The following is a 25,395-nucleotide window of genomic DNA, read 5'->3' as shown; positions in this document are numbered from 1 at the left end:
AGAACGATGTTTAACTGACTTCCACATGAAGATGACCATTTTTTACGTTGTTCTTCTGTGGAAGCTCTGTGTATGTATACGTACAAAATTAATATTCTCATAATGGAAGATGCAATTTGTGCTCTATTCAGTTGCTCATGTTTTTGCTAATTAATCATTAATCATCTGCTATTGGAACAGTATATTTTTTCTTTAATTAGCCACTGGTACATGTTTGTTAGAAAATCTGCCTGTAGAGCTCTTACAGTGCTGCAGTGTATGCCGTATTTTTCTCTTAATCAGTAGGTAACACTTCATAGCTTTTGTTTGCTTGCTTGCTTGTCTGTTTTGCTCTATCTTTATAAATGTAAAAATCTCCTTATACATGCATATATGGTAGTTAACTCAAAGTAATAGTATGCTGCATCGGTTTTTACACCGTAATACTTTTGGGGAGGAACAGAGGCGGTTGTCTTGCAAAGGAATGCAAGCTAATGGTACATTCTTCTTCCAGCCAAGCTGATTGGAGATAAGTATCAACTTTTCCCTCTCCTCCTTCCTCCATGCAGGATCATTAGGACTAGCTTGCCTTCTGGGATTTTGTTTTTGGGTGGTTGTGGTTTGGTTTTTTTTTGGTTTTTTTTTTTTGCAGAAGGAGAATGGAGGCTTGGAGAACTGCTGAGTTCTCATTCACCTTCCTTTTTCTTGCAACGGTTATCTTTTTCTGTGTTGCATAATGAATTGTCTATAGCTCATGTCTTGCTTTTGAGGGTCTGCTGCAGATATATGTGAAAGAGTGACAAAGCATATAACCTCATTTTTGTGAGTGTCATGAGATAGGCTTAACTGCAGTACCTGTGAAAAGTGGGGTGAGGTTTTGGTCTTTAACAGCCTACCTCGTATCAGAGAAGTACCATTCAAAACATAAACTACTTTAAAGCAGTCTAGGAGTTCTTGTCGATTGAGTGAGAAGGTCATCATGAATCTGTGGCAGGGCTTTCCAGAGCTGAGGGCTGTGTTTTAACTTCATTGTTGGTTGTAGGTGTCATTGCTTCAGGAGAATCCTGGTGGTATCAGGGATGTCATAAACTTTCACATTCTCCCTGTTTTTGTCCCACATTTAGAGCAGTCGGGCTTCAGTGTATTGCAAAGACCCTCATTCATTAGTCCACATTAGACTATTTCAATGAATACTGGAGCTAGGGCAGCAAAAAGGAAAAAAAAAAATTGAGCGGCCCACCTCCCCCCCCCCCCAAAAAAAAAAAAAAAAAAGCATTTTCTGAAGATGTTTGTGTTTATAATATCTGTGGAAAATAATAAACAATTTCACTTTGTGCAGTTATCTGCTCTGTTACTTCTGGTAGTGTAAGTGAAGAGTTCTTGGCTTGGGCTTTAAATGACACGTGTGATTTGTGGGCTGTTTCTGAAGTACACTGATTGTGAAATGAGAAGAAAATTGAAGCTAACAGATACATTGATCTGCTGCCTTAGGGTTTCATGTCTCATGATGTGGCAGAGCTGCCAGTAAGACACTCCGCAGGAGACAAGGCCCTTTGGCAGGGACGGGGTTGCACTGTAAATGTGGCCAGCCGAGACCGGCCCTGCGGCCACCTCCTCTCCCCGCTCGGAGCTCCTGAATAACCTGACCCTCCCACAGCTGTGGCAGGGATCAGTATAATTACCCTGTGGCTGGTGAAGCAGGCGGTGCCTAATGCCACTCTGATTGAACTGCGAGGGAAAAGGGGGTTAAGCTGGGATAACGCTCCAGCCTCATCCTGGCAGCTGACAGCATCACCTCCGAGCCTTCTTGCTCCAGCTGGCTCCAGGAGAGCAAGAGCAGGAGCATCTGAAGTTTGCTGTACGCCTCAGACCTTATGTGACGGCAGCATGCAGCTCGCTAGTTGCTGCCATGTTGCTAGGGCAACCCGCCTATTTATTCATTTATTTCCAACTTCAGTCTGATACATCCTCTGCCCTGCCTTTGCTGGAGTGGTCTGTTTGGCACTCAGGCGCACTTTGATGGGCTTTGAATGTATCTTGCGTAGCTAACTATTACTTATACAGGGAAGACATCTTCCATCCCCCTACGCCAAGTCGTTAGAGAGAGGTCTGTCGTTAGAGAGAGGTCTGTCTTGGATTTTAGCATTTTAATTGGAGTGTATCTATGCATGTCCATGCACGGAAATTAAATATTGCACTTGTTTGTGCATTTTATGTCCTTAACGGAAGGGAGCATTATAGCAATAGTTCTCTAGTGCTACTAGAGCAGTTTAAGCTCCATTCCCATCTTTCCCTGATATTCCCCTGCCTTTTGGGGGGCTTGTTTGAACGTATCTACCTGTAAATATGGCCTAAATCTTCCTCTCAATTTTTATAAGCATGAATTAGTTGTTCTTGCACGTGTGAGTAACGTAGCCTGCAGAATACATGCTTTAATGGTATCTTTGATAATCTATGTAAAATTTAAACCACAAATTATAAGAGACAGTAGAAAATTCATGTTAACCCTGTTTTGCAGCAGAGATGTCTTTTGAAATGTGTCATTATTGGTAATAGAGGCTTTACTGTAAAAAGTGACAAGATATTTTTTCGTTTTTTTCCACTCAGCTGTCCCATTTCCTCCAAGTCACCGGCTCACAGCTAAGGAAGTGTTTGATAATGATGGAAAACCCCGTGTGGATATTTTAAAGGCACACCTTATGAAAGAAGGGAGACTGGAAGAGAGTGTTGCTTTGAGAATAATAACAGAGGGAGCTTCAATTCTCCGCCAGGAAAAAAATTTGCTGGACATAGATGCACCAGTCACAGGTTAGTATGGAGTTATGATGATGGGGGGGGATGGTTGCTGTTTTGGGACATGTTAAGTAATGCATTAGTGTATGTGGCTTCCTAAGGAGCTGAAAGGAAGCTTGAAAATCATTTGTTCTCTCCGATACTCGAGTCTGTCTGCTACCACCAGGATAATGGAGGCCATCAAGCAGCTTGTAAATTAGAGGAAAGGATCGTATCTGCTGAGCTGTTTCTGTTTCTAAGGCAGAGAACATTTTTAGTCCTTAGGAGAAGATTCAAGAACTTTTTTAAACTTGAAAAGTGATCTGGCCTTTTGCACCAGATATTAATTCCATAATTTTATAGATGTCATTTACCACAGTAGCACTGTTCAGACATACAGACAGCGTTGGGCTCTGAAGGAACAATGGTGTCAGAGTAAATGGAAATTTTAATTAAATGCTAAGGAAAATAACGAGTGCAGCAAAAAGGAAAAAAAATTAGCAGAATCCCAGTTTGTGTTGCCTGAGGGATTAATGAATTGTGCTGGTTGCAGAACCCATCGTGCCCTTGACTATCAAACACTACCACCCACTCATTAATCCTCAGGAAATGCCTTATACTTTGAATTTCCTTCTCTAATTGTCTCCTGCCTCTGACTGCATTCTGAACGTATGAATGCATTTGCTTGCTCTAATGTGCCTCCTCCCCTGTTTTGTTGTTGTTTTCGGATACAAATGCATTTTTGGCAAGAAATCAATCTACGGCATAGAAAGTTAGCTGTGGGGCAAAAGATAACTAATTCCAGCCAGCTTAAACTATGAAACCAAACTATAAAACTTGGTTTAAGAAGGCAGGTCCTTTTGTTACTTTTGTTTCTGGAGACCCCTGACAAAAGTAAAAGAAATAGGTTCATCTGCTGCAGAAGAAGGGTTACCAGTCTTTATTATCAGTACTGGTAGCATTCACCAAAAACTACACAGAAGTAGCAAAACCTTCATTTTCAGGAAACGTTCTTTGAAACTGAAGAGCATGCACAAGTTATTAAAGCTTGTAATTTTAAAAATGACATCCAAATAGGGGATTGTAGCTTGACCTGGAGAGGCAATGTGTATCATCTTTTACGTAATAATTAGCTTGTCACGCTGCTGTACAATTCTGATGGAAAAGATGTCAATCATGTTGCAGCTCATGGATGAATAAATGAAACAGGACGAATAAAAGGTTCCTCTGAGTAGACTGAGAATAAAGTTCTACAGACATTTTCTTAAATGCTTTTGAAGATATCGGAATTGTTCTGAATTATATTTTGGAGATTAATCTCCTGAAGGTTACCCCATTGTGTAACACTGGTATAATTTAAGTCTTTGATTCTTTTTTCAGTTGAGCCTACATCTTGCTTTGTTCCTGCTTTTAAAATTATTCTCACGCAGTGATTGTGATACTGCAGCATTCTTCAGGGTGGCTGGTAGCTACCCTTTTAAGCTAGCGTAGAAAAGCTGGACTCCTAATGCTTGTTAGCGGGGTGGCTGAGAAGTGCTAATGTTCTGTATGAACAAACATGAAAGCTGGAGTTATGAAAGTGATAATCAAAAGAAGGAAAAAAATAAATTGTGAGGCGGAGGTTGGGAAAGCTTGTGAGGCATGTTGTTGTGGGCCTGACAATTTTCTTTGTATGATTAGTATGACAGCAGGTGACTGGATAAAGAGAGTATCAGTTGACCGATGATGTGGTGGAAGTGCAAGGTATACAGGCAATCAAGAAATAATTGTGGAGTAGAGGAAAGCTTTTTTCAAACGTATGGAAGAACAAACATAAACCACTGATAGAGTGGAGAAGAAAATAAATTTTAAATTTTAGACATGGCAAGCAGTCTTGTTGAAAAATGACAGTCATAAATCATTAATATGGGATCCTTTGTGGGAGAGGCATTCATCTTTTAGAAACATATCCCTGTAGCTGGTAAATGAGATGGTGATCATCAAAAAGAAGAGAGATAGAAGAGCATAACTGTTGAAGTAAGAGCACTGTGGATTAGTACAGTGCTCTACCTGGTAAATGTTAAAGAACATGAAAAGTTTTTTCATAAAGCCTTGTGGAGCCATCCCTCAGTTTGAAATTTCTCTTTTGTTTATTTTAAGGGGTGAGATAATTGTCCTCAGAAAATATCAGAGTTCTGTTTATAAGCAAATTCATGTGAAATAAAGTGGGTACGTAGAAGACCTAGATTTGAGGGAGAAGATGATTTGTATAATGGGGGGAAGGCATGCAAAGAGCCTTAATGTGGAATGCACAATCCATTATTTTACATTTACATATAAAACTTACTCTGTGTCTGTGGTTAGCTGGAAGCACCGATGTGATTGTCATTTTGAGTTAATACATTTTGTTTTCAAATGTGGCAAGGTTATAAGCCTTTTGAAGTATTGCTGATTAATTCATTGTGACCTTAGCTCAAATTCTCATTGTTTGCTACATACATACATACATGAATGCATAGTTTGCTACAGTTCTGGCTTATAACCAAGGTGAACTATTCCTGCAGTTGTTACACAGAGCTGCTGTTTGCTGGGTATGGATCTGAACAGAGCCTGAACTAAGAAGAGACTCCAAGTCCTTTGCTATCAGGAGTCGTCTTGTATCTGGGAAGTGTTGAGCAACTTTGTCTTGACTTGTGAATGTGAGTTGGGAAGGACGTAGAGAATTGGGTCAAAAAAAAGTGAGTGTATTCAGGGGAAGGCTGAAAGTAGGGATGAAAAGTGATGACAGGGGCTGCTCAACAGACGACAAGGAGGTGGTTGAGACTGGACACTTGAAGACAAGAATATGTAATAGAGGTGAAAAGCTTGGGAGACAAGGAAATGGCCAAGGGACTGACTCAGAGGTTGACAGAGGATGGCTGGGCAGGCAAAGTAGGAAGATGAGCAGGAGGTTGACAGGATATTGGGACTAGCTGGGCAAGGCACCTGATCTGGGAGGTGAAGGACCACATGGTGGAGTGGGCCTGGCTGCAGCGTGACAGCTGTGGTAGAAGCAGTTACTAGTACAGACCTGTCTCATGACTGGCAGCAGTGAGGGGCTGGCACAAGGGTCGTGGGGTCATCTGTGTTTCCAGTGTGGGGAAGAAGCAAGCCAGGCACCCTGGGCTACCAGGATGCTTTCCAGTTGCCTGCAGCACCATGGGGAATGTCCATGCCAGCTTTCACCCACCAGGGAATGGGCAGATGGCAAGGGGACAGGGAGCCACCTTCCACAGATGGATTGTTCAAACTTCATCTACACTCTCTTCTCTTGGAGGCATGTGGTCTTCGTCTTAAGCTTGTGGGTTTAATGAGGTTGATCTACTACTAGACTACAGCTGTTCAGTGTTCAGAGGAAAGATGTCTCTATGGCAGCCTTAGAATTTCCAGGCCTGTTTTATGTTCATAACAGTATAATGACGCATGGAGAAATTGGCTCATTTTTAATTGTATTTTTCTAGAAGGCTGAGGAAGTATATCTCTGAACCTCCTGATGGCAATATTTACTGAAGTTATGCTCCAAAGAACAGTTGGGAATGCCAGATTTCGAATTGCTTGGGTAGCTTTATTATATAGGTTCATTACTATACAGAGCGATTCTGGGCAAGTGACGTACACTACCCTTTGGATGATGACTGACTAATTGCCCGCTTGTTTTTATGGGCCCTCACTTCCAGATCTAATATCTGCTGTTCTTAAGTACTGAATGCTCTTAACTGCCTGCCATGTGTCCCTTTGACTTCAGTGCATGGGTAACTTTCTCTGTGAATGAGTATACGTGTATACCTCTGTATATCATAGAATTATCTATAAAATGATAAATTATTTGGGTTTTTGAATGAGTTATGTCAGAAAAACAAGTTTAGGTAAAGCCTTTGATGGCAATGTTGCCTTGCTTGACTCCCAGTCTGTAAAATGGACCCTTTAGCTCACCTATGTTTGCAAGACAGTAATTCACACGTCTTTTGGAGCGATGAGATACTGCTATATTGAGTGGTGTTGAAAGTATGTGAGCAAGCTGATCATGCTGTCTTCAGAGTAAGGTTTGTAGAAGTTTTGTCACTAAAGCATATTTCACACAAGTGAAGAGAACACAACTTGAAAGTTGCTCACTGCATGAGTATGGTTCATTCTGTCCACTGCATGGAAAAGAGCAGAAAGTGATTTTATAATTAAGGAATTTGTAGCATAATGCATATGCAAGAGAGGTTGTACTTGAAACCTTAATTCTGCCATATCCTAAACATGGAGTTCTTTTTTTTTTTTTCAAACATTTGATCATGCTGTCTTCAGAGTAAGGTTTGTAGAAGTTTTGTCACTAAAGCATATTTCACACAAGTGAAGAGAACACAACTTGAAAGTTGCTCACTGCATGAGTATGGTTCATTCTGTCCACTGCATGGAAAAGAGCAGAAAGTGATTTTATAATTAAGGAATTTGTAGCATAATGCATATGCAAGAGAGGTTGTACTTGAAACCTTAATTCTGCCATATCCTAAACATGGAGTTCTTTTTTTTTTTTTGCCAACATTTGTGGTGTTCACTTTAATTACTAGGTGTATGATTTATTGACATTAATGAGCCTCAGTTTACTGGTTCTTGTCAAAGCAACCAAACCTGCACTTTTGGAACATGATAAATTGTTGTTTTGCAACATCTGCAAAAATTACCAGCTACAAGAGGGGCTGGGATTAAAATACAAGAACCCAAAGATCATATTGCAGCATTTGATTTCCACAGCAAAGTAGCTGATGACAACAGCCAGTTCCAGCTTCACAGCCAGATCTAATTTTGAAGTTGGCCCTGTTCTGAGCAGAGCAGGTTGCACTAGATGACCTTCCCACCTTAACTTTTCTGTGATTTTAATTATACCTCCTTAAATGACACACGTAACTACAGGGTAGACCTAGAACTCTAAGTGATATGTTTGTCTAATATGTATCATTGTGTGTCTTTGCTTTTACCTTTTGGATTATGTTTCTTGAGGATATTGTTAGATTTACAGATATTGTATGAAAATAGCATGATATCTCTTGCACATATGACTGTACAAGTGCATAAGCTTGTGAAAGATGTGTGTTGGTGTTTTTAAGGTAAGTCTTTTTTCCCTGTTGATACCTATTTTAAAAGTAATTAATATGTGCTCTGTTTCTTCTTGTATCCTCAGACAGCTCTCGTTTTGTGTACTCAGTGTGTACTCTTTTTGGTTAGTCTCTGCCTGTTGTTATTAACAAGAGTTTCCTCTAGTAAACTGAGAACACAAAAGCCTAAGTCATACGCATCTATAAATATGTGCTTTTTGCATATGGTGCTTATATGTAACATATGAACATTACCCAGGCAGCTGCCTGCGTACAGATGTTCTCGATCCTGTTTGCATGGGTGCCACTACCAGCAGTGGCAATGACAACAGTTTCTGGCCTGGTGACAATTGCCAGGCCATGTGCAGGCACAGGGGGCAGGGTCTGTCAGTCCCTCATTTAGAAAAAATGGAAAATAGGTAAAACAAGCATATGCTCTTGTTCTAAACCTTCACATGCTTCATTGAGAAAGCCCTGACTCTGCTATCCTGTGTTCAAAGCTTTCTGAAATGCCAGGTGCTTATTGTTGCAGTGTAGAAACTTTTATAAAAGAAGGGGAAAGTGTCTCAGTCTCTGCAGATCTTTTCCTTGGCCATATTGTTTTCCTCTGCTAGTCCTGGTTTTTGCAGCTCCCACGTTTACGGATGTGGTAGGTGCAAGGAAACCACTATTGCTGGCAGAGCCTTCCTTGCTATTCCCTTAGCATCGCATACTGTAAGGTAGGGTGCGTGTGTATTTCCAAGAGGTATGTAAGTGCTAACCTTGTGCATGCTAAGGGGGAATACACCCACTTGCAGTTTCATTGTAGTGTCTTTGGGTAAAAAATTCCATTGGCTTGGTTGAATGTCGCAGCAGTATGGATATATAACTTAAATACTTGAATCGCTTGTAATGTTTGCATTGTAGTGAGCACGCTGAGAGTTTTTGCAATTTGAACTCTAAATTGATGGGGGGGAGAGGTTGTAGGCATCTGGGGATAGCCTGTGTAGGAACAACTGTGGCAACTCTGGTGACCTTCGGAAACCTTTGGTGCATTATAGGTCCATAAAAACTATAGAGGGAAAGCCCTTTCCTGCCAGCATGTGCCTTTATGATCTTTGAGGCTTCCAGATATTCTCTGGGTACATGATTCCATGGAATGGTAGGGTCTCCTGGGCCTGAACGTTTCCTCGTGTTCCACATACATTTTTCCTTTGCCCAGTTTCTCTCATTTGGTAGCGTAAAATAATATTAGTAGGTTGCTAGTGCTGTGCAAGTTAAACTTTGTAAACATCGAGAACTAATAGCTGAAGTGATCAATGCTAAGGCAAGCTAATAAAAGTATTTATGCCCACTTTAGAGTAAAAAAGGCAATAATGTTTAAAATTGCATCGAACTGTAGCACGCATGTAAATGATCTGATGCAATTGGAGAGTCAAACTAAAACAGTTCTTTCTGATTTTTACCTTTGAAGCAGTTTAAGATAGAATTCTAGCGTGGAAAATAAACAAGATTACTTATTAGGCACCTGCAAGTACTGCAAGATCTTACATTAGCACAACATCAAAGTTTGTCTGAAATTAGCATTTCAGTAAAAGCAATTTTAGTTAAAACTTCTCTATTTCACACTTAAGTAATTTAATCTATAATCTAAACCTAATGTACCATGATTACTGTTGAGGAAACAAGTGAATTTCCAGGACACTGCTATAACTAAAATACTTACTTACGTGTCGTGAAAAAAGCATTTACATGATCAACTTGTAAAACTTCATCCTGAGTGGCTGGTGTCTTCAGACTCCCAAGTCTAAAAGCTTTAATGCTGGTTTGGAGTCTAGGTGCCTGCAGCTTCTGAGGGTAAGTTTTCCCTTCTCTGCCATAATGCATTCATTAAAGTTATCTTTAAAAAGCGTCTTTAATATTGTTTGTGATACTAAAAGTAAGTGATGGGGTCTGCCCTCCGAACAGGGTGCTGGTTACAGTACGACACTTTTTTCTGTATCTCAGCCAAGTAGTGGTATCTTTCAGTTGTGAGTAACTTCTTTAGCTGCTTTAACTGTATTGCTAGTCATTCTGAACACATGCTGGTATTTTGTTCATTCTAGCCTTAAAACGCGTGAGAGTCCCAAATGTCCTGGTATAACTACATCAGTTTGAGTTTCTGTGTTATACTGGTATACATGCCCTGTGTGGCCCAGTAACGCCCGAGAACTGGACACATTTCAGCAAATTATTCTCACTCTCAGAATAAATTGCCTGCAGTTAATTCTCCTTCATCATAGGAAAATTAACTTTGGCTGCAGTGAGGTAAATGTTAGTTTGAAATAAAGTTTGACTTGTTTCTTTCTTAAATATCAATTCACAATCTCATTTGCATAAATATTATGACATTTCAACAGAACAGGTTGAAACCGTGGAAGAGGAGGAAAGGGAAAGGATCAACAGCACCATCTACTCTTGCATCCTTCTTGAAAGCAAATGATAGTCCAATTCTTTTTACGTGCTGGTATAAGGCAGATGTGTTCTCTGACTTAATAAATGAATTAGACTTTATGAAGAACTATTTGCCATAATTTTAAAAAATGTGTTAGATATACTCTTTTCTCAATGTATGCATGAGCACAGTTTGCTGTTGCAACAATTATTTCCTTTTACATATCACTGTTGAATGTTATTAAAATACAGAGAACCTGCATGTTAAACTCCTGTTAAAAATAATTTATGATATAAACATACTGTTGAACAGCTAAAGTGAACTTGATTGGATCCTTTAATTGGATTGCTGATTAAAACTGACACTGCTCCAGCTATTTTGCATGCTTTATTGAGAACTCATAATACATCAAATCACTTGTGGCTTAAAAACTGGGACTTCTGAAAAAAGGTGAAGATGTAAGTCTCTATGTATTCAAATTTTTTTTGATCTGTTCCTTCCATAAATGCTTCTGTTGGTTCCAGATATGGATTGAAATATGCCTGCCTGCATCCCTGGGAGAACAAAGTGATTGCATCTTGTAGCTTAATTGAGCTGCTTCAGACATTAGCATCTGACATTTTGGCAGAGCTGATGTTTTCTAGTAGCAGCTGCTTAAATCTATCATTATTGCCAAGACAGTGGATACTACAGACCGTATTCTTTACAGCTACCTCACTTGTTCTTATAAATAATACATCTGTAGTTAACTTGCTTTGGTGCAAAAATCTTAGTCAAATAAGCCAAAGTGAAATCATGGAATCTGAGATGCCCTTCAGATATGGAGCTTAATTTGATGCTGTGAAATGGAGGATCAAATACGTATTGGGCTTCAAGTCAGCACAGAAATTGCATTGATTAAAAAAAGACAACCACCAGCAAAAATACAAAACCTACTGCTTGCAAATACCTAAGTCTTTTTAGGACTTTGTTCTTACCATCTTTTATTTAGCATGTGGGTGCTGCTTCATCGTGTAAATACTGACGACTCAGTATAGCATGTTAGCATTTCTTCTAGGGCTATTCCAAGAAGACATAGTACCTCACAGCAGTGGTGTTTATTGTAGCTTCTCAAAGATTCTGAAACTTGTAAATCAGGTTTTCTATTTGCTTTGCAATTATGTAGTCAGTGGCACAACTTGAGTTAGAACTGGGTAGTTCTCGGTCTTTGACACTTGGATTCTTTCTTGAAAATAACCGTGATGTTTGCACTGTGTAATCCTCATTAGAAAGAAAGAGATCCTTTGTTCTTGCCTTTTGTGTTCTCTTAGCCTTGCCTAGTTATTCCTTCTTTTGATTCTGGCCTCAGGTTAATTTAACTCAATCTTAGGTCATAGTTTATATTGGCAAGGGGTGTGGGAATGCAGTGGGATCACTGCTGAAATCGCAGCCACCCACGTTCCTTCCTCCCCCGTTTTGGATGGAGGAGCTTCTGAAATGAGTAAGACCTAGAAGGGGGGCAGAGGGAAATTCCAGTATATGGAATTCCCCCCCAGCAAAACAAAAATCTACCAGTCACGCACGAATTGGCGTTCCCCACTTTGTGTGTGTGTGTGTGAAATAATAGAGGATCATGATTTATATGTGCATGAGGCTGGAAGGGGGATTGTTTCTGTCTTAGTCACACTGTACCTGCAACAGCTGTAGAACAGCCATAGTGTAGAAATCAAGCCGGGAACAGCTATGGGAGAGAAGAAAAGGAACTGGAGGAGTGCGAGGGGGTGGACTAATAGCAAGACAGAGACAAACAGCATTTTGTGTCAGCTGATCATTGCCACCTGGAGGTACCACTGTGTTTATCTGATTTGGGAATCACTGTACAGATGTGTGTCCCTGTTGTTTAGAGTCCGGTTGTGCTTTTTGGAGCTAACGCTAGCCATCTCTTGCCTTCATCTGTGCTTTACGTTTGCGTGTCTAACCTTTCACCAAAACCTGACTGTGAAGCACTGGCAAGTGCAAAGGAGATAACTAGCAGGTTCGTTCTTAAGAGATATTGTAAACATTACCTGTCATCACTTAGGAAGAGCATAACTCGGAGAGCGTTAGAAGTTGGAAATCATGCTTATAGAGGGATGTTATTCTGGGATGGGTTTTTCTACTTCTTCCTGCCTTTATATAATTTTTCATTAGCATTTTAATTATTCTAAAAAATACTACTGGAGCTGAGACAGATACTTCATCTATTTGGTTTTCTGCAGTTTATTTAGATAAAACATTTATAGAATAATTTCCAAGTGAATATCCTCTGTGAAGATTTTGCCTTTTTAAATAAAAAAAAAATCTGCTATAGTTCAAAACATTTTAATTAGTTTAAAAAAATCTCCTATTTTAAAATTGTCTTTAAACTCTATAAAATCTATGCTCTCTAAATAAATGCACCAATTGTGAAGATTAATTGTGCTGAACAAGAGCATGTTTTCAATCTGCAGTTGATTTTGGAAAGTCTTGGTAGGTGTCACAGGGGATTGTGGCAATAGTGTATGTGACTTGTACTGGTAGTGTGTCAAGACATAACATCATCTTCATTATGTCATTATGTGCCTTTTTTAGGGCATCAAATCATTAAATGGTGAGTTTCAAATTTTTCCTTGGTGCTGTCTCCAGAGCGACTGTGTTGGCTTCTGCTTCTCTCTTCTCTTAGGTTTGGGCATCTAAATTGAGTTGAAATTCATGTATTGATACCACTCGGGATGCTAATTACTTCCTGAGAATATATTCTTGAGAAATGAGGAGGATCTTGCTTCTCATCCTCTGACAAAGATTCAGCAAGAATTAAATTTTCAAGAGGAAGCTAAGTTCTATGCTGTTTTGTCATTCCCTTTCTTTATTGCGTAAATAATCCCTTGAGCTCAGCAGTTGTGTTGAACCTTGTGGATTGCTTGGTTTAAGTCAGCATTGTTCCTTTTTGTGAGATTTTTGGATCCAGCTATGTCATCATCTTTAAAGCAGGCAACCCAAGGACACAATGGCAGTGGATTAAGCTCCAATTTAAGAGCCTGTAGCTAAGAATCAAAACCAGTCTTTTGGTGCTCAGCACAAGGGAAGGCGCTGCAGAGAATACTTCTGGCTCATTAGGTGTATCAGCATCATTGCTTTCAGATGTTACTTCTGAAAGTTGCCATGTTGAATATTTGACAGTCACTCTTACTCCCCCTTCTTCTTCCAAATCTACCTCTGCTAGAAATTCTACCTTTACAAGTGGAAAACACCACAAAAGGATTGCTTCAGTCAAAATAGGTTGAATTCAGAAATCAAAATGAACTGCTTGTGAGAGTTCACTGCTGGAGTTTAACCAGCCAGACCAAAAAGATTTTTTTTCTGAATAATCAAGGAGACAAAATAGAGTGAACTGTGTCAGATTTATTCTTTATTAACCTGTATTAACACTTTTAACTATCATTTTTAATCTATAACCTTAAACAAAGAAAACAACCCACAACACATTTCAGCTCATCTTTCATGCGTGTTCTCTTCTGTGTTTGGTGCCCTCTGTACATACAGCCCAGGAGCTACAGGGTGGCAACGTGGGTTGGGGGCATTGCTGGTGGCCACAGAAATCAATCCTGTGACTTCAGCCTTTTGATGAAGTGGCAGTGCAAGAACACTTCCATTTTCTTTCCCTTTGGCTTGCTTTCTGTCATGGGCAATAGTTGGAGCTGTCTAGAACAATAAATTATGAAAGCTAATGTTGCTTCTTTGTTCCACTTCATTTCCTTTGGCTCTTATCAGACTTAAGAGGGAAAAAGCTAGCCTCAGCGCAGATACACAATTAAAAGTAAAGAGAAGTAGACCTAAGAGCTGTTTGTGAGATCAGCCTACATACTTAAAACTAGGAGTTTTTTCTCCAAATAATGTCAAAAACTCCAGTTGAAAGGGTAAAACTCCTTTGAGGAGAAACACATCTTTAGATTCTGAACAAGTAAGAAAATATGTGACTCTAAACTGCAGTTAATTATTGGAGCATATGACAGGTGATAGCCATTTCACCAAAATTTTACTTGAAATGAGATTAGCATGGTAAGCCAGTGTTGAGGTGAGACTAGATTGCTCTCTAAGTACAATAAAGCAGTCATTGTTAAGGATTTGAGGGTGGTTTGTATGTTTTACTTGTTATTTTAATGATTGATTGCAGCAGATTAAAAATAGGTTTGTAGTCTACTGATTCTCTTAGAATTACTTGGGTTTGGGGGGGGGTTGGTTTGGGTTTTTTTTGTTTTGTTTTTATTAAGGCATCTGCTACCAGAGATAACTTGCTCATTATAGTGGAAAAACTTAACCTCTGTGTTTGTTTGGAAATTATTTATGGCCAAAACCACCTCTTAATATAGAAGGCCAGCATCGAATGTAATTAAATCCTGTGTAAATCAGTAGTCCCTCTTTGGAAATCCAATGGCATTGCACCTAGACTTTATTGTAAAATTAGTGAAGAAGCATTAAGGAGATGTGTGGGGAGAGGACACCAAGCATGGTGCAGAATACTTCTGTGGCTCCCTGAATCCTGGTTGAGGGAACAAATGTATCCTCAGTAAACTGATGATTTTAGCAATGCAAAATGACTTTCAGATCGTTGGCACCAGTCTAGGTGTTCAAAAGTGCTTCTGCTTTTTGTAGTATAGAGGCTTGAGGCTTCAGAATATGAAGACTACATCAAATGCACGATCTCCTCCTGAAGGCATGAGCTGTTTAAAATGTAACTGGTTGAAGATGCCATCTGGTGGTATGCGTTTGGTATGTCCGGCTGCTTCCTGATGTACCTGCCATCAAAGCCATATATTCTTCAATGTGCAAGAGAGAAAGAATAACCATTATGGTAAGGCCAGGACGCAAAGGTCTCCAGTTGTTGCTATAGGCACAGGCCAGAAGTAGTACTACCACAAGTGTGGGAGAGAAGATAAGCATAAGCAATTAATGCAAGTCAGCCTTTTATTTTGAAGTCTGATTTTCTTTTTCTAAATAAGCATTTGGGAAAAATTTCAGGTTATCTTACTTGGGGAGGCAGTGAAAAATAAACTGGATTTGTGTTGAATTGAGGTGGCAATGAAATGATGATCTGCCACCTTTGCTTGGTGCAGATTTTATGGCAGAAGGAAATGCATTTCAATTGCATAAGCAAAAATTCTAAGTTTTTACATTAGTTGATCAAACCTTGTGCTGTGGTTCTAAAACCTCGAGGGCTGCATTTTTTTTTCATCTGTAAGAATATCACGAATATGAATATCATCTTTCCTAGTTTTTATGTAAAGCCTTTTGCTTTGAGAAGAGCTTTTAAGGTCTAACATTAATTGAATGGGTAAAGGTTAAAACTTTGTAGCAGTAGCAGTTATTCAGTGTGTTATTGAAGCTAAATTACTCGCTTAAGCTAGTTTAAACAAAATCAAAGCATTAGTCTGCCAAAAGACATTTATCTTCTCTTACATTTGCAGGTTCTTTTGCTCTTATTTCATCACACACTTTCCCTAGGCATCAGTGACTTATTCTCCAAACTAAAGCTTTTTTTTCAGCATAGGGTTCCATTCAGTAATGAAGATAACTTTATTTTTATGTTCTTCCTACATTAAGCCCTTTCCTAAAAATCACAGAGTAATTTAGGTTGGCCAGTATCTTGGGAAGTTGCACGGTCCTGTTCAAAGCAGGGCCAGCTTCAAAGATGGATCAGGACTAAATTCTGCCGCTTCTTTTCTCAACTAATCCATGTTCCTTCCAACTTGCACATATTACTCCTTCCCTCTTAACACCATGTTTCTGAACGGACCTCCTACTGTTCCAACTGTGTAGTGAGGGAGGGAGGTTAACTCCTCACAAAAGTCATCATATTCTGCAAGCATCAAGACTATCCCTCCTAATGTCTGCCCCTATTTTATCAATTATCCACATTGTTTGTTTTGCTCCAAGAACTCCAGTGACTCATCTGAGCTCAGACCGTTTCATGCTAGGCCTCTGAAACATTTCTTTGACTCTTCATAGAAGGAGGACCATATGCAGTTCCTTTCTCCCCCCCCCCCCTTGGTGACTTTATTCTTGAAAAATCTGACCTTGGAAGAGTTGTTCTCTGAGCACTGAGTTGTCTGTCTTTTCTCAAGACCAAATCCTTTCTCATGTGCTTCCTGGGACAGGCAGTGTTGACATTTGAGCTATCATTAATAGCTATTACTCTGCAGTGCCTGACTGATGATTATTCCCCATGAAGCTTACGGAAGTGTATGGAGGACAGCATGGTGTTCACAGAGGCCGTTATGAGTGCCTGCAGCTGTCTCATCTGTACCCTCCTTGACCACCTACCCTCTGTCTGCCTTTGGACTCACAAAGCATTGCTTATGCAAGACTCTGAAGAGAGAGTAATAATGAAGAGGATCCATCCACCTGATGTGTCATTGTCCCAACTGAAACCTTGGCCTCAGTGATAGATAATATTTAAAATATGATTTTTGTGTCCTCAGGAGTACCTGGGCACAGAATCTGACTGGCAAAAAAATCTGACTGGTACCTTTATTGCATTCTGAGGTGACCCAAATCTCTTCAAACTTTTGGAAGTGAAGTGTTTGGTTCAACTCCTGTTAGTATTTTGGGTTATGGTGGTATAAAAAAATGACCTCTCCAAAGTATCTATCTACAGGAAAAGCATGGGGAAAGGTATTTCAGTAAGAAGGGTATGTTTCTAGTTGCAAAAAATTAATTCATATTGACAAGAATTTTGTGGAAAATACAGATGCTAATGGTTAGAATTTCTGATTCGGTGTCTGTTCTGCTGCATTTTCCATTTTTTCTTGTGAACTAGAAACCTTTTCCAGCAAATAAGTATTTGTTCTAGAGAGTATACCGTATGTGATCTCAAAGCACAATTGTTACAGCTGATAAACGTGCTGTGTGGGTGCTGTATCAGTTGTGAGGCCCTGGTGTATTTGCATGCATACAGGGAATCGTGTAATTAACCACATTAAACAGAATAACACACAGCCTCCCCATTGTTCCTCTTTATGGGTGTAATTAGATGCTGAGAGTACTATAGCAGGAAATAGGAACAGTTTCCTCCTGCCACCCCTCAAACAAGTTTTCAGTTCCAATTAAAATAAATTACATTTTCAACCAGAAGAGATTACTCACATGATATCTATGTCATTTAGAAACAGGCACGGAAAGCCTGGTGTAAAGGTAAATACTAGAAAGGAGAAAGCGGAAGAGAATAATTTAGAAATCCTAACCAGTAGGAATTCCAAAGCTGATTGTTTGAATTGCTCAGTTATGCTCCAATGAGAAATTTCTACTAGAGGTTGAGTAACGGGGGGGGAAGCCTCCTCATAAGACTTTGGATACTAGAGATTTCTTTAGTTAAACTATATGATGTACTTTGACTGAAGAGTAAAGTTTTATAGTTTTATATATTAAAAAAACCACCTTTATCTTGTGAGACTACTTAAGGAAGAAGTAATATATGACACTTTCTGCCCAGCACCTTCAAATTTGATCCATCAGATGTTCCAAGAGTGCATCCTTTCCTGCACTTCTGTGTCAATAGGACTTGTAAAACAAACAGAAGAGAAGAAAACCCTTCATCACGATGCAGTTAGGTGGAAAGATAGGATTTTTTTTTTTCCTGAAACACCGTGTGTTTCATGTCCCAAATAAAACAGTTGTTTGGTTTTGAAAGTATCAATAAGAAATGAGAAGAAATACCACATAGTGAAAATCACATGAAAAAGGAAAAGCCTAGTCTTTTGGCCTATGATGAAGTTTAAAACTAAGATTATATTTGCATTCTTGATTAATAAACTATGTAAGGGAAACCAGCGATCTACTTAGTAAATGTTGTCCAGGATAGGAGCCTTTTATCCTCAGGAAGAAGATAAGGTGGTGCGAGAAAGATTATTTGAGAGATGAGAAATTCCTAATTCTCTATTATCATCATACACTTCCAGTGACTTAAATCTTTTGATAGACATTATGACAAACGATGGCTGTCCTTTTAGCTTAATCATGCAGAAAAACTTATTCTACATTGCAGGAAAAATGCTTTCTCCTGTCCTTTCCTTAAGTATTGTGGCTGTTTAAGATGGTTTGAACATAGTTGTGAAGAAACATATAATTAGTATATTAATATCACTGCTTTCCATGTGTGGAAAGTCTTCATTTCAGTGGCTCCTTAATCTGGGTCTCCATGGTACCTGCTATGTGCATTACTTTAATACATAATTAAATCATGAGGGGGATGTGGTCTGGGGAAGATTCTTGGATCAAACACAAGGGAGCAGGTATATTTTTAAAATATTGCACAGGTGTATATTTTTCAGTAGTTTCTTATTCTGCAGATGCAGTCAAGCTGTGTGAGCATGTCTAGTGGAGGAGGCTTTTGACAATGCCAGTGCCTGATGGTCTTTCATGGTTATCCCTCCTTGCTTTCTTCTCCATTGCATAAATACGCTTTTGAAGCCATTTGTGCAATGCATCTTTGAGTCCAAATTCAGTAGTGTTTGATACTTCTTGCAGGAGAGAGAACTCTATCCTCCAAAAAATAACATGTAATCTGCAGCCTCACAAGTACAGTATTTCAAAGGTTATGGCTGATATACCGAGTATGTTGATTTAAGATACAGAAAAGCAAGAAATTTTAATGCAACCCTATTTTTGGATAGAAAAAGCAGGGAGTTGGAGAAACGAACTGTTTGACCCGTGCTTGTTACTTTGGGGTTTGGAGCAACCTCACCTTTCTGTGAGTTTTTAGAACGGCTTATTTTGTGAAGTTTAGTATAAAGATGATAATGTAGTTCTGGACTGAAAATCTGAGCTGCATTTGGAAGATTTGATAGTGGTTCATGTCTCTGCAATTGTGTGGTAAACTTTGAAGTAAAAGCATTGCGCTGACAATTCAATTGGAAAATTAACTACACAATATGGAAGATAGCTCATTCTCCTCCCACTTCTTCCCCATCCTTTCATCTACAAAAATAGTGTAATTCCTGGCAATCTTCTTCTTTTCTCTGCAATTTTCCAGTGTCCTTGATGATATTGGAAAAAGTACAAGTCTTAATTGCTTCCTTTTTTCAGATATGTGAAGAGATTGCTCTTCATATTATTTTTTTTAGTATGTGCTGTTGCTTTTTTGGGTTTAAAGTTAAAATGCTGAGACAGTTTTGTAAAATTGGCTGTAATAGTAAATTCGGCTCATTACATAAGGAATTTAGAGCATGTTCTTGTACTGTCACTGCTGTTGGTTTTCCAGCCACATAACTGCAAATATCCTTTTTGGCCTGACCCAACCACTGAATTATTATAATAATACCATTATACGTATTGTTGGTTGAAGAGAGCGAAAGAAGTCCTGCAGAAGATGTTTCCTCAGGTGAGCAGAGTTGGGCATCTAGATCCTCCATCTTCCTTTCACCTCCTGAAATGCGGAGCCAGTGTAAGTGACCCTTTCCTCCAGCGTGGCTGTTGACCTTTCGAGCGGCGTTTGGCTGGCTGGGGGCTGTTCTGTGGCAGCTGGCTGTCCTGCCCCCCTGGGCTCGGGAGCTCCCCTGGACCCATGTTCAGCTGTTCCAGCATGCCAAGCCCACTGAAATCTAACCTGGCAAAAATTATGTAATTAAATATAGTGCTTGGTTTTTTGCTGGCTTAGTATGCTGAAGCAGTTCATTTTGCTCGAGGATGTCCGAGACCAGGAGCCGGAGCAAGGGGGGGACTGCAATGGCCAGGAGCATGATTAGCTGAGACTGCCATGAACCCTCAGGCTGAAATTACATTTGCTTGTTAGGGAAGCTGAAGGTACTCTGTCATTTCTTTGAAATAAAGTATTTTCATGAATGCTCAGGAAAGAATAAATACCAGTACATGGTAAAGTCAAGTCAAATGTATAATCTGGGCATGTTTAATATGCACAGCCAAAGCATGTAATGCTTTTTTCATTTTCTTATGGTATGATATTTAAATTATAGGAGAAATGCAACATTTCTTGAAAAGTAATTTGCTGTAGTTCTTATATTGCTACTATATGGGAAATCTGATATGACTACTGCAGGATAATCCTAGACTCAATATTTGAGTCATCCTGTGTCAAATGAGCTATGATGCTTTTGTCATCAGTACAGCATGACGCTTCATCGCTATGACTTCTATCTGGTAAATATGCCTAAATTATACTTGTGAAATTTGCTCAAAAGATGAAAAGGTTGTATTTGTTTTCATTGAAATAATTCTCTGTGGAACCAGTGTAAGGGGGGTCACCTGTTCACTCCTAGGCTTAAAGAGAATCTGAAATTGGTATATGTGTATGAACACACAAGATACAAAGCTTACAGTTATTTTGAGCTGGGTTTCATGAACTTTTGTGTATATGTGCACACATACTGCACTCTATCCTGGTGAAGCATCAGTGTATACATTTAACATAGATTTTAAAGATATTTGAGGTGTTTACAGTAAATAAGCTAACATTCTTCTTCAAAAGTAGCAATATTGCTTGTGCCAGTGCTCAAAATTATGGCTTGGTTTGCAATTGTGTTTGTTACTTATATACTAAATACTAGCTGATTATATACTAGATGTATCTCTTGGTGAGGGATGCCCGTACCCTGTTTTGCTGCAGCCTTCCTAGGGTTTTGAATTCTATCCTTGCCAGTTTCATTTTGTTCTACTCCAGAGAATATCAGTTGAAAAGTAATTTCTGATGCCTTAGCATCCATTTGCTACTATTTCTCCTTTTCAATCATAAAGTCTGTTTATAAAGATTTTTTTGTCTCTGGTGATAAATGATCTTCTGCTTGCTCTTGGTTGTATCCTCTTTATGCCATCCTTAAAGAAGCCAGCTAACCTCATATAAGGAAAGCCAATGTGTATTTAACTTTGTATTTAGTTCTGCTGGGAAGCTTTTAGCTGTATTCCTCATCCAGGCTATGGAGACCTGAAGTGGTGATTTTTTGATGTTGTCTCCTCCTCCCTCTGTATTTTCCTTTTGCAGAATCTTAAGTGGTTGATGTGGTGTTCCCAGTCTTCCTGGGACAGGCACCCAACGTTACATCTGTTTCTGTTTCATGTTTGGGTGAAGACTGCTTGAACACTGGGGCTGAGAGCTACTTAAGTCTGCTTAATTTTTTTTTTTTAACTCCCATTTTGTTTCACCAGAACCTCTTGCTGAAAGTATGGTGGGGGGAGGGAAGCTAAACTTCTTGTTCTGGGGAGAACTTACCACACTCTCTCAGGTGTTCTCTTCTTAGATTAGAAAACAGTCACTCTCAAACAAGAAAATCTAAATCACTCAGAAATTTCTGTTTCTTAAAGCATCATGCAATATGTTTTTGGAGCAATTTGCGTTGTGCTAAGCTGTCTCATATTGAAAGCACAGCAGCACCTTTGCTTTGTCAAAAGCCCGGTGCAAGTTCTTGTCCAGTCATCTTCCTCCGCATCTCTTTCCCGCATCAGCTTTCAAAGCCATCCGTGACCACCTGTTCACTCCTCTCTCTGCTTTCTCAACACATCTGGCCTTGGCTGTTCCCATTGTTTCTCTTTGCTCTTTCTGGAGCTCCCGTCCTCTGTCGGTCCCTTCCTTTCCTCAGAAATACATGGAATCAGTGCGAGTTTTTGTTTTATCTTGGCTGTTCTTTAAATGCTGTGTCTAAGGGCTGATATATAGTTAATGCAGAACTTCCTCTGAAAATTTTTTAGATTGGTGAAACTGAGCTGCAGATTTTTAATACCAGCGTGCCTGTTCTTTATCAGCTGTCGTGGTTCATATGTGAGATTCAAAACACCAGGGTCACCGTGCAGAAGGGTGAGATCTTTCACCTACAAAGTAAGCTCAAAAGTCTGAAGTCAGGAGCAAGGCAGTAACCCCTGCCCAGCCCCGGAAAGTCAGATTTGCCCTTTAGTTTCCCTTTGAAGTCTGGGGAATGTCTTGGAGTCAGAATGGAGGCCAGATGGCCGAGACACCCTTTCTCTGGATGCAGGCAGGCGCCTTGTGAAGCCGCAAGGCATATGACACCCCTCCAACTGCTGGAGAAAAGTTCCTGCCACCATCTATGGCTTGTCCCTTCTCTTGCAAGGCAGCTAGTCATATCTGCAGCAAAGCAAATTCAATTTTTATTTTTTTTTATTTTTTGCAAAGGTCCATTACAAACAGAGTTGAAAGGACTTGCATTTTAAAAAGAAAGAAGAAAACCCATTTTAGTTCTGTCTTTAATCCAGATCACTTCAATAGACTCATTTACAGTGAATCTCAGAGTTGCCTTACCACCTGTTGAATATCCATCTGCAGGAAGGAAACAAAGTTTGTTTGAAAACAAGCTGTTTGAATTGACTCCTGGGGTGTGAGGAAATGTCGAGATGCATTAGTTAATCTCAAGTATGTTTGTTAAAAGATTTTAATAAATTATGGAAAAAGATGCAGCATTGCTTTAAAAAAAAAAAAGGCAAAATCTTAATGTAAGGAAGAATGTCTGTCTCTTCCCTCAAGGAAAATGGGGTCTGCTTTAGATGTCTCTGAGTTGGGGGTGATTGTGGTTTGGTTTGGTTTGTTTTTTTTTTTTTTTTTTTAAAAAGTTCATTAGAAGTACTTCTGTTTGCAAAGGAGATTAAATTTATTACAGTTCTCATCTTGGACTTTTCTTATGAGTTGTGCAGCTTTGGAATTTAAACAGATAAACGACATTAGCCCCTGGTTGGATTTGAAGCTTTTAGCTCTTTTTTTGTGTCTCGTATCCCATAGCATGAAATACAGTTTGTCTGCATTTGGTAACGCTAGTAGTAATACTACAGTGAGTGCTGGAATACTGCTATGTAGTGATTTTAGACACTACATCCGGGGTAGACTGCCGTAACAGATGTGACATTACTGAAGTACCTAATATAATATCTCATTTAAAGGGATATTAAGTGGCCTTTTTTCCTCTGGAATTGGATATTAAAAGACCTCCTTTTGCTCTGGAATCAGGCATGTGTGTTCTCTGCTCCCAACTTAGGAAGAATCAACTTCTAATTCATTTACTGAGGATGGCTTTTGAAATAAGAATGGCAGCGAGCGGTTCTCAAAGGAGACATAAAGCTTGGCCCTCTGCTTAACGGATGACTGCTGTTAATCCTGAGTGATGATTCTTGCTGTAGTTAATATTTCATAACTAGGCAGAGTATTTGCTGAAGGGAGTTTTAATATAGTGGCTCTGGTCTCGGGAACACCTTAAAGGCTCTGTACCCACGTGCGCTCTGACAGAGCGGAGCACAAATCTTCTCTCCTCTGTGTCACTGCTCACGTTTGCAGAGCTTTCAGCTGTGCTTTTATTTGCTTATTAACATTTTGTTCCAAATATTTTGTCCAGCAAGCACCTTTTAGGTGTCTCCTAATTTTGTAATAGCGTACGTGCAAGTAAGGTTGAAGTAGGTATCCTTTAGATTACTTGTTGTCCTAAGGTACGGTACAGCCTTCCTGCTTAGGTGTTTCTAGAAGTCAGAGAAAGCTATACTGAGTTCTGTTTAATCTTTTATTCGGTGAGGTAGCTACAGTATGTAGCAATAAATATCACAGAGAACTAGGCGTTAACACTGTTCCGGTTCCTACATTAGTAGCAACTTTTTCTGGAATCTAATGTGCCTTTTCCATTCCTTATTTTATTTGTTAGCTCATTATATATTGCTTGGGCAGACCCATTACCCTTGGCAGCTGTTTGCTGTTCTTAGCATAAGCAGCTCATAGGCAGCCGCTGGTTTTTGCTTCGCAACAATATCGACTGTGGAAGTGACAACTTGTAGGTCCCTAACACAGTTTGGGGTGGCTGTACTTCTGTACTACTGAACATCTTGCTTGTAATGATATTTTTGTCACTGGATTGTCTCCAGAAGGAGAAGAAAACAGTTATTTCTGCTAGGCTGAGTTAAGCCTGTGGTAGCTGGATTGAGCTGTAAGCTCCAGAGGTTGTAGAGGGTACGATGGCTGATCGCTGTTGTGATTGTGCCAGTTACGCTGCATCTTCACACTACAGTTTCTGGGGAAGGGCAAAAGGACGGGTACGTAGTAATTGCTGGGAAACTTTATTGGTTAATAAACTAATTGGAAGTTCTCTAAGGAAAGCTACTTCTAAAGAGCAAAACATTATTTGTGCAGTTGACCTGGGAAGAACATGGGTCAATGTGTTTATTCCTTAGTCTAAACATGCCTAGTGGTATTGCTCTTTGGCGTGTTGCTATAACCCTTCCTTAACACTGGTGTCAAGCGCAGTCAGAGATTGCAAATGGTATTTCACAATGTTCGGTATAGTCACTTCAGAACAGATGAACCCTCAGTGGTATTTAACCACTATTTTTGATTATGTTTGTTATAGTGTGTATGCATCTCTCTAAATATATAGATTTTATTAGTTCTGTTCATTTGGGCTGCTGTTTCTTACCAGCAGAGATGAGGAAGAGCTAAAGAATGACCTGATTCAGATGCTGCGATGGAAACGCATTCGAAAGAAACGCACACTTCTGGGAACAGCAGGACAAGTTTGCTCTATAGAGTGGCTAGATACGTTGCTCTAATCTTTGTGCCCAAGTCTTAACCCATATTTTAAAAAACCTTGAAAATTGTGTGGTATGGCCTTTTATATTTTCTTGGAGCATGTGGAGGTTTGATGCTTTATTCTTTGGAAAGGTATATTAATTTGATTTGTCAGCAAGGTTTTGGCAATAGCTGGCTCACATGGAGGGTAAGGGTGTAACGGGAACAGGACATGGATGAAACGTGTAGTTTGCTTATTTACTATTCAGAGGAGCACAGTGTCAAACAAGTGATACAAATAATAATGGTAGCGTTCCAGAAAGCAGAAGATTTCCGGGGTTAAAAAGGTAAATTGGAATGGATTATGAACTCCCAGGAAACAACACCCAAGCAAATGGTAGGATTTGAAGACTGAGTTAACTTCCTTGTACCTCTCACCCCCCACACCGAGGATTTTTGTATAATCATAGAATCATAGAATCATTGAGGTTGGAAAAGACCTCTAAGATCATCGAGTCCAACCATCAACCCAACACCACCATGTCCACTAAACCATGTCCCTAAGTGCCTCATCTACTCGTCTTTTAAATACCTCCAGGGATGGGGACTCAACCACTTCCCTGGGCAGCCTGTTCCAA

At 39.5% G+C, this 25,395-nt stretch overlaps 1 protein-coding gene across 1 annotated transcript in view; it reads left to right on the top strand.

Moving 5' to 3' along the window:
• Positions 1-2,590: 2,590 nt before the first annotated feature.
• The window catches only part of PPP3CA (protein phosphatase 3 catalytic subunit alpha), a 122,590-nt gene continuing 99,785 nt past the window's right edge, over positions 2,591-25,395 (top strand). Inside the window, exon 1 of the mRNA XM_019470575.1 lies at positions 2,591-2,787. Within this exon, the coding sequence (XP_019326120.1) occupies positions 2,679-2,787 (109 nt within the window). The 5' untranslated portion in view covers positions 2,591-2,678. The remainder of the gene's footprint in view (positions 2,788-25,395) is intronic.

The sequence above is a fragment of the Aptenodytes forsteri genome, unplaced genomic scaffold, assembly GCF_000699145.1.
Source record: "Aptenodytes forsteri isolate BGI_AS27 unplaced genomic scaffold, ASM69914v1 Scaffold93, whole genome shotgun sequence".
NCBI classification, from domain to species: Eukaryota; Metazoa; Chordata; class Aves; order Sphenisciformes; family Spheniscidae; genus Aptenodytes; species Aptenodytes forsteri.
The sequence above is the reverse complement of the archived record's forward strand: the minus strand, read 5'-3'. Positions and strand labels throughout refer to the sequence as shown.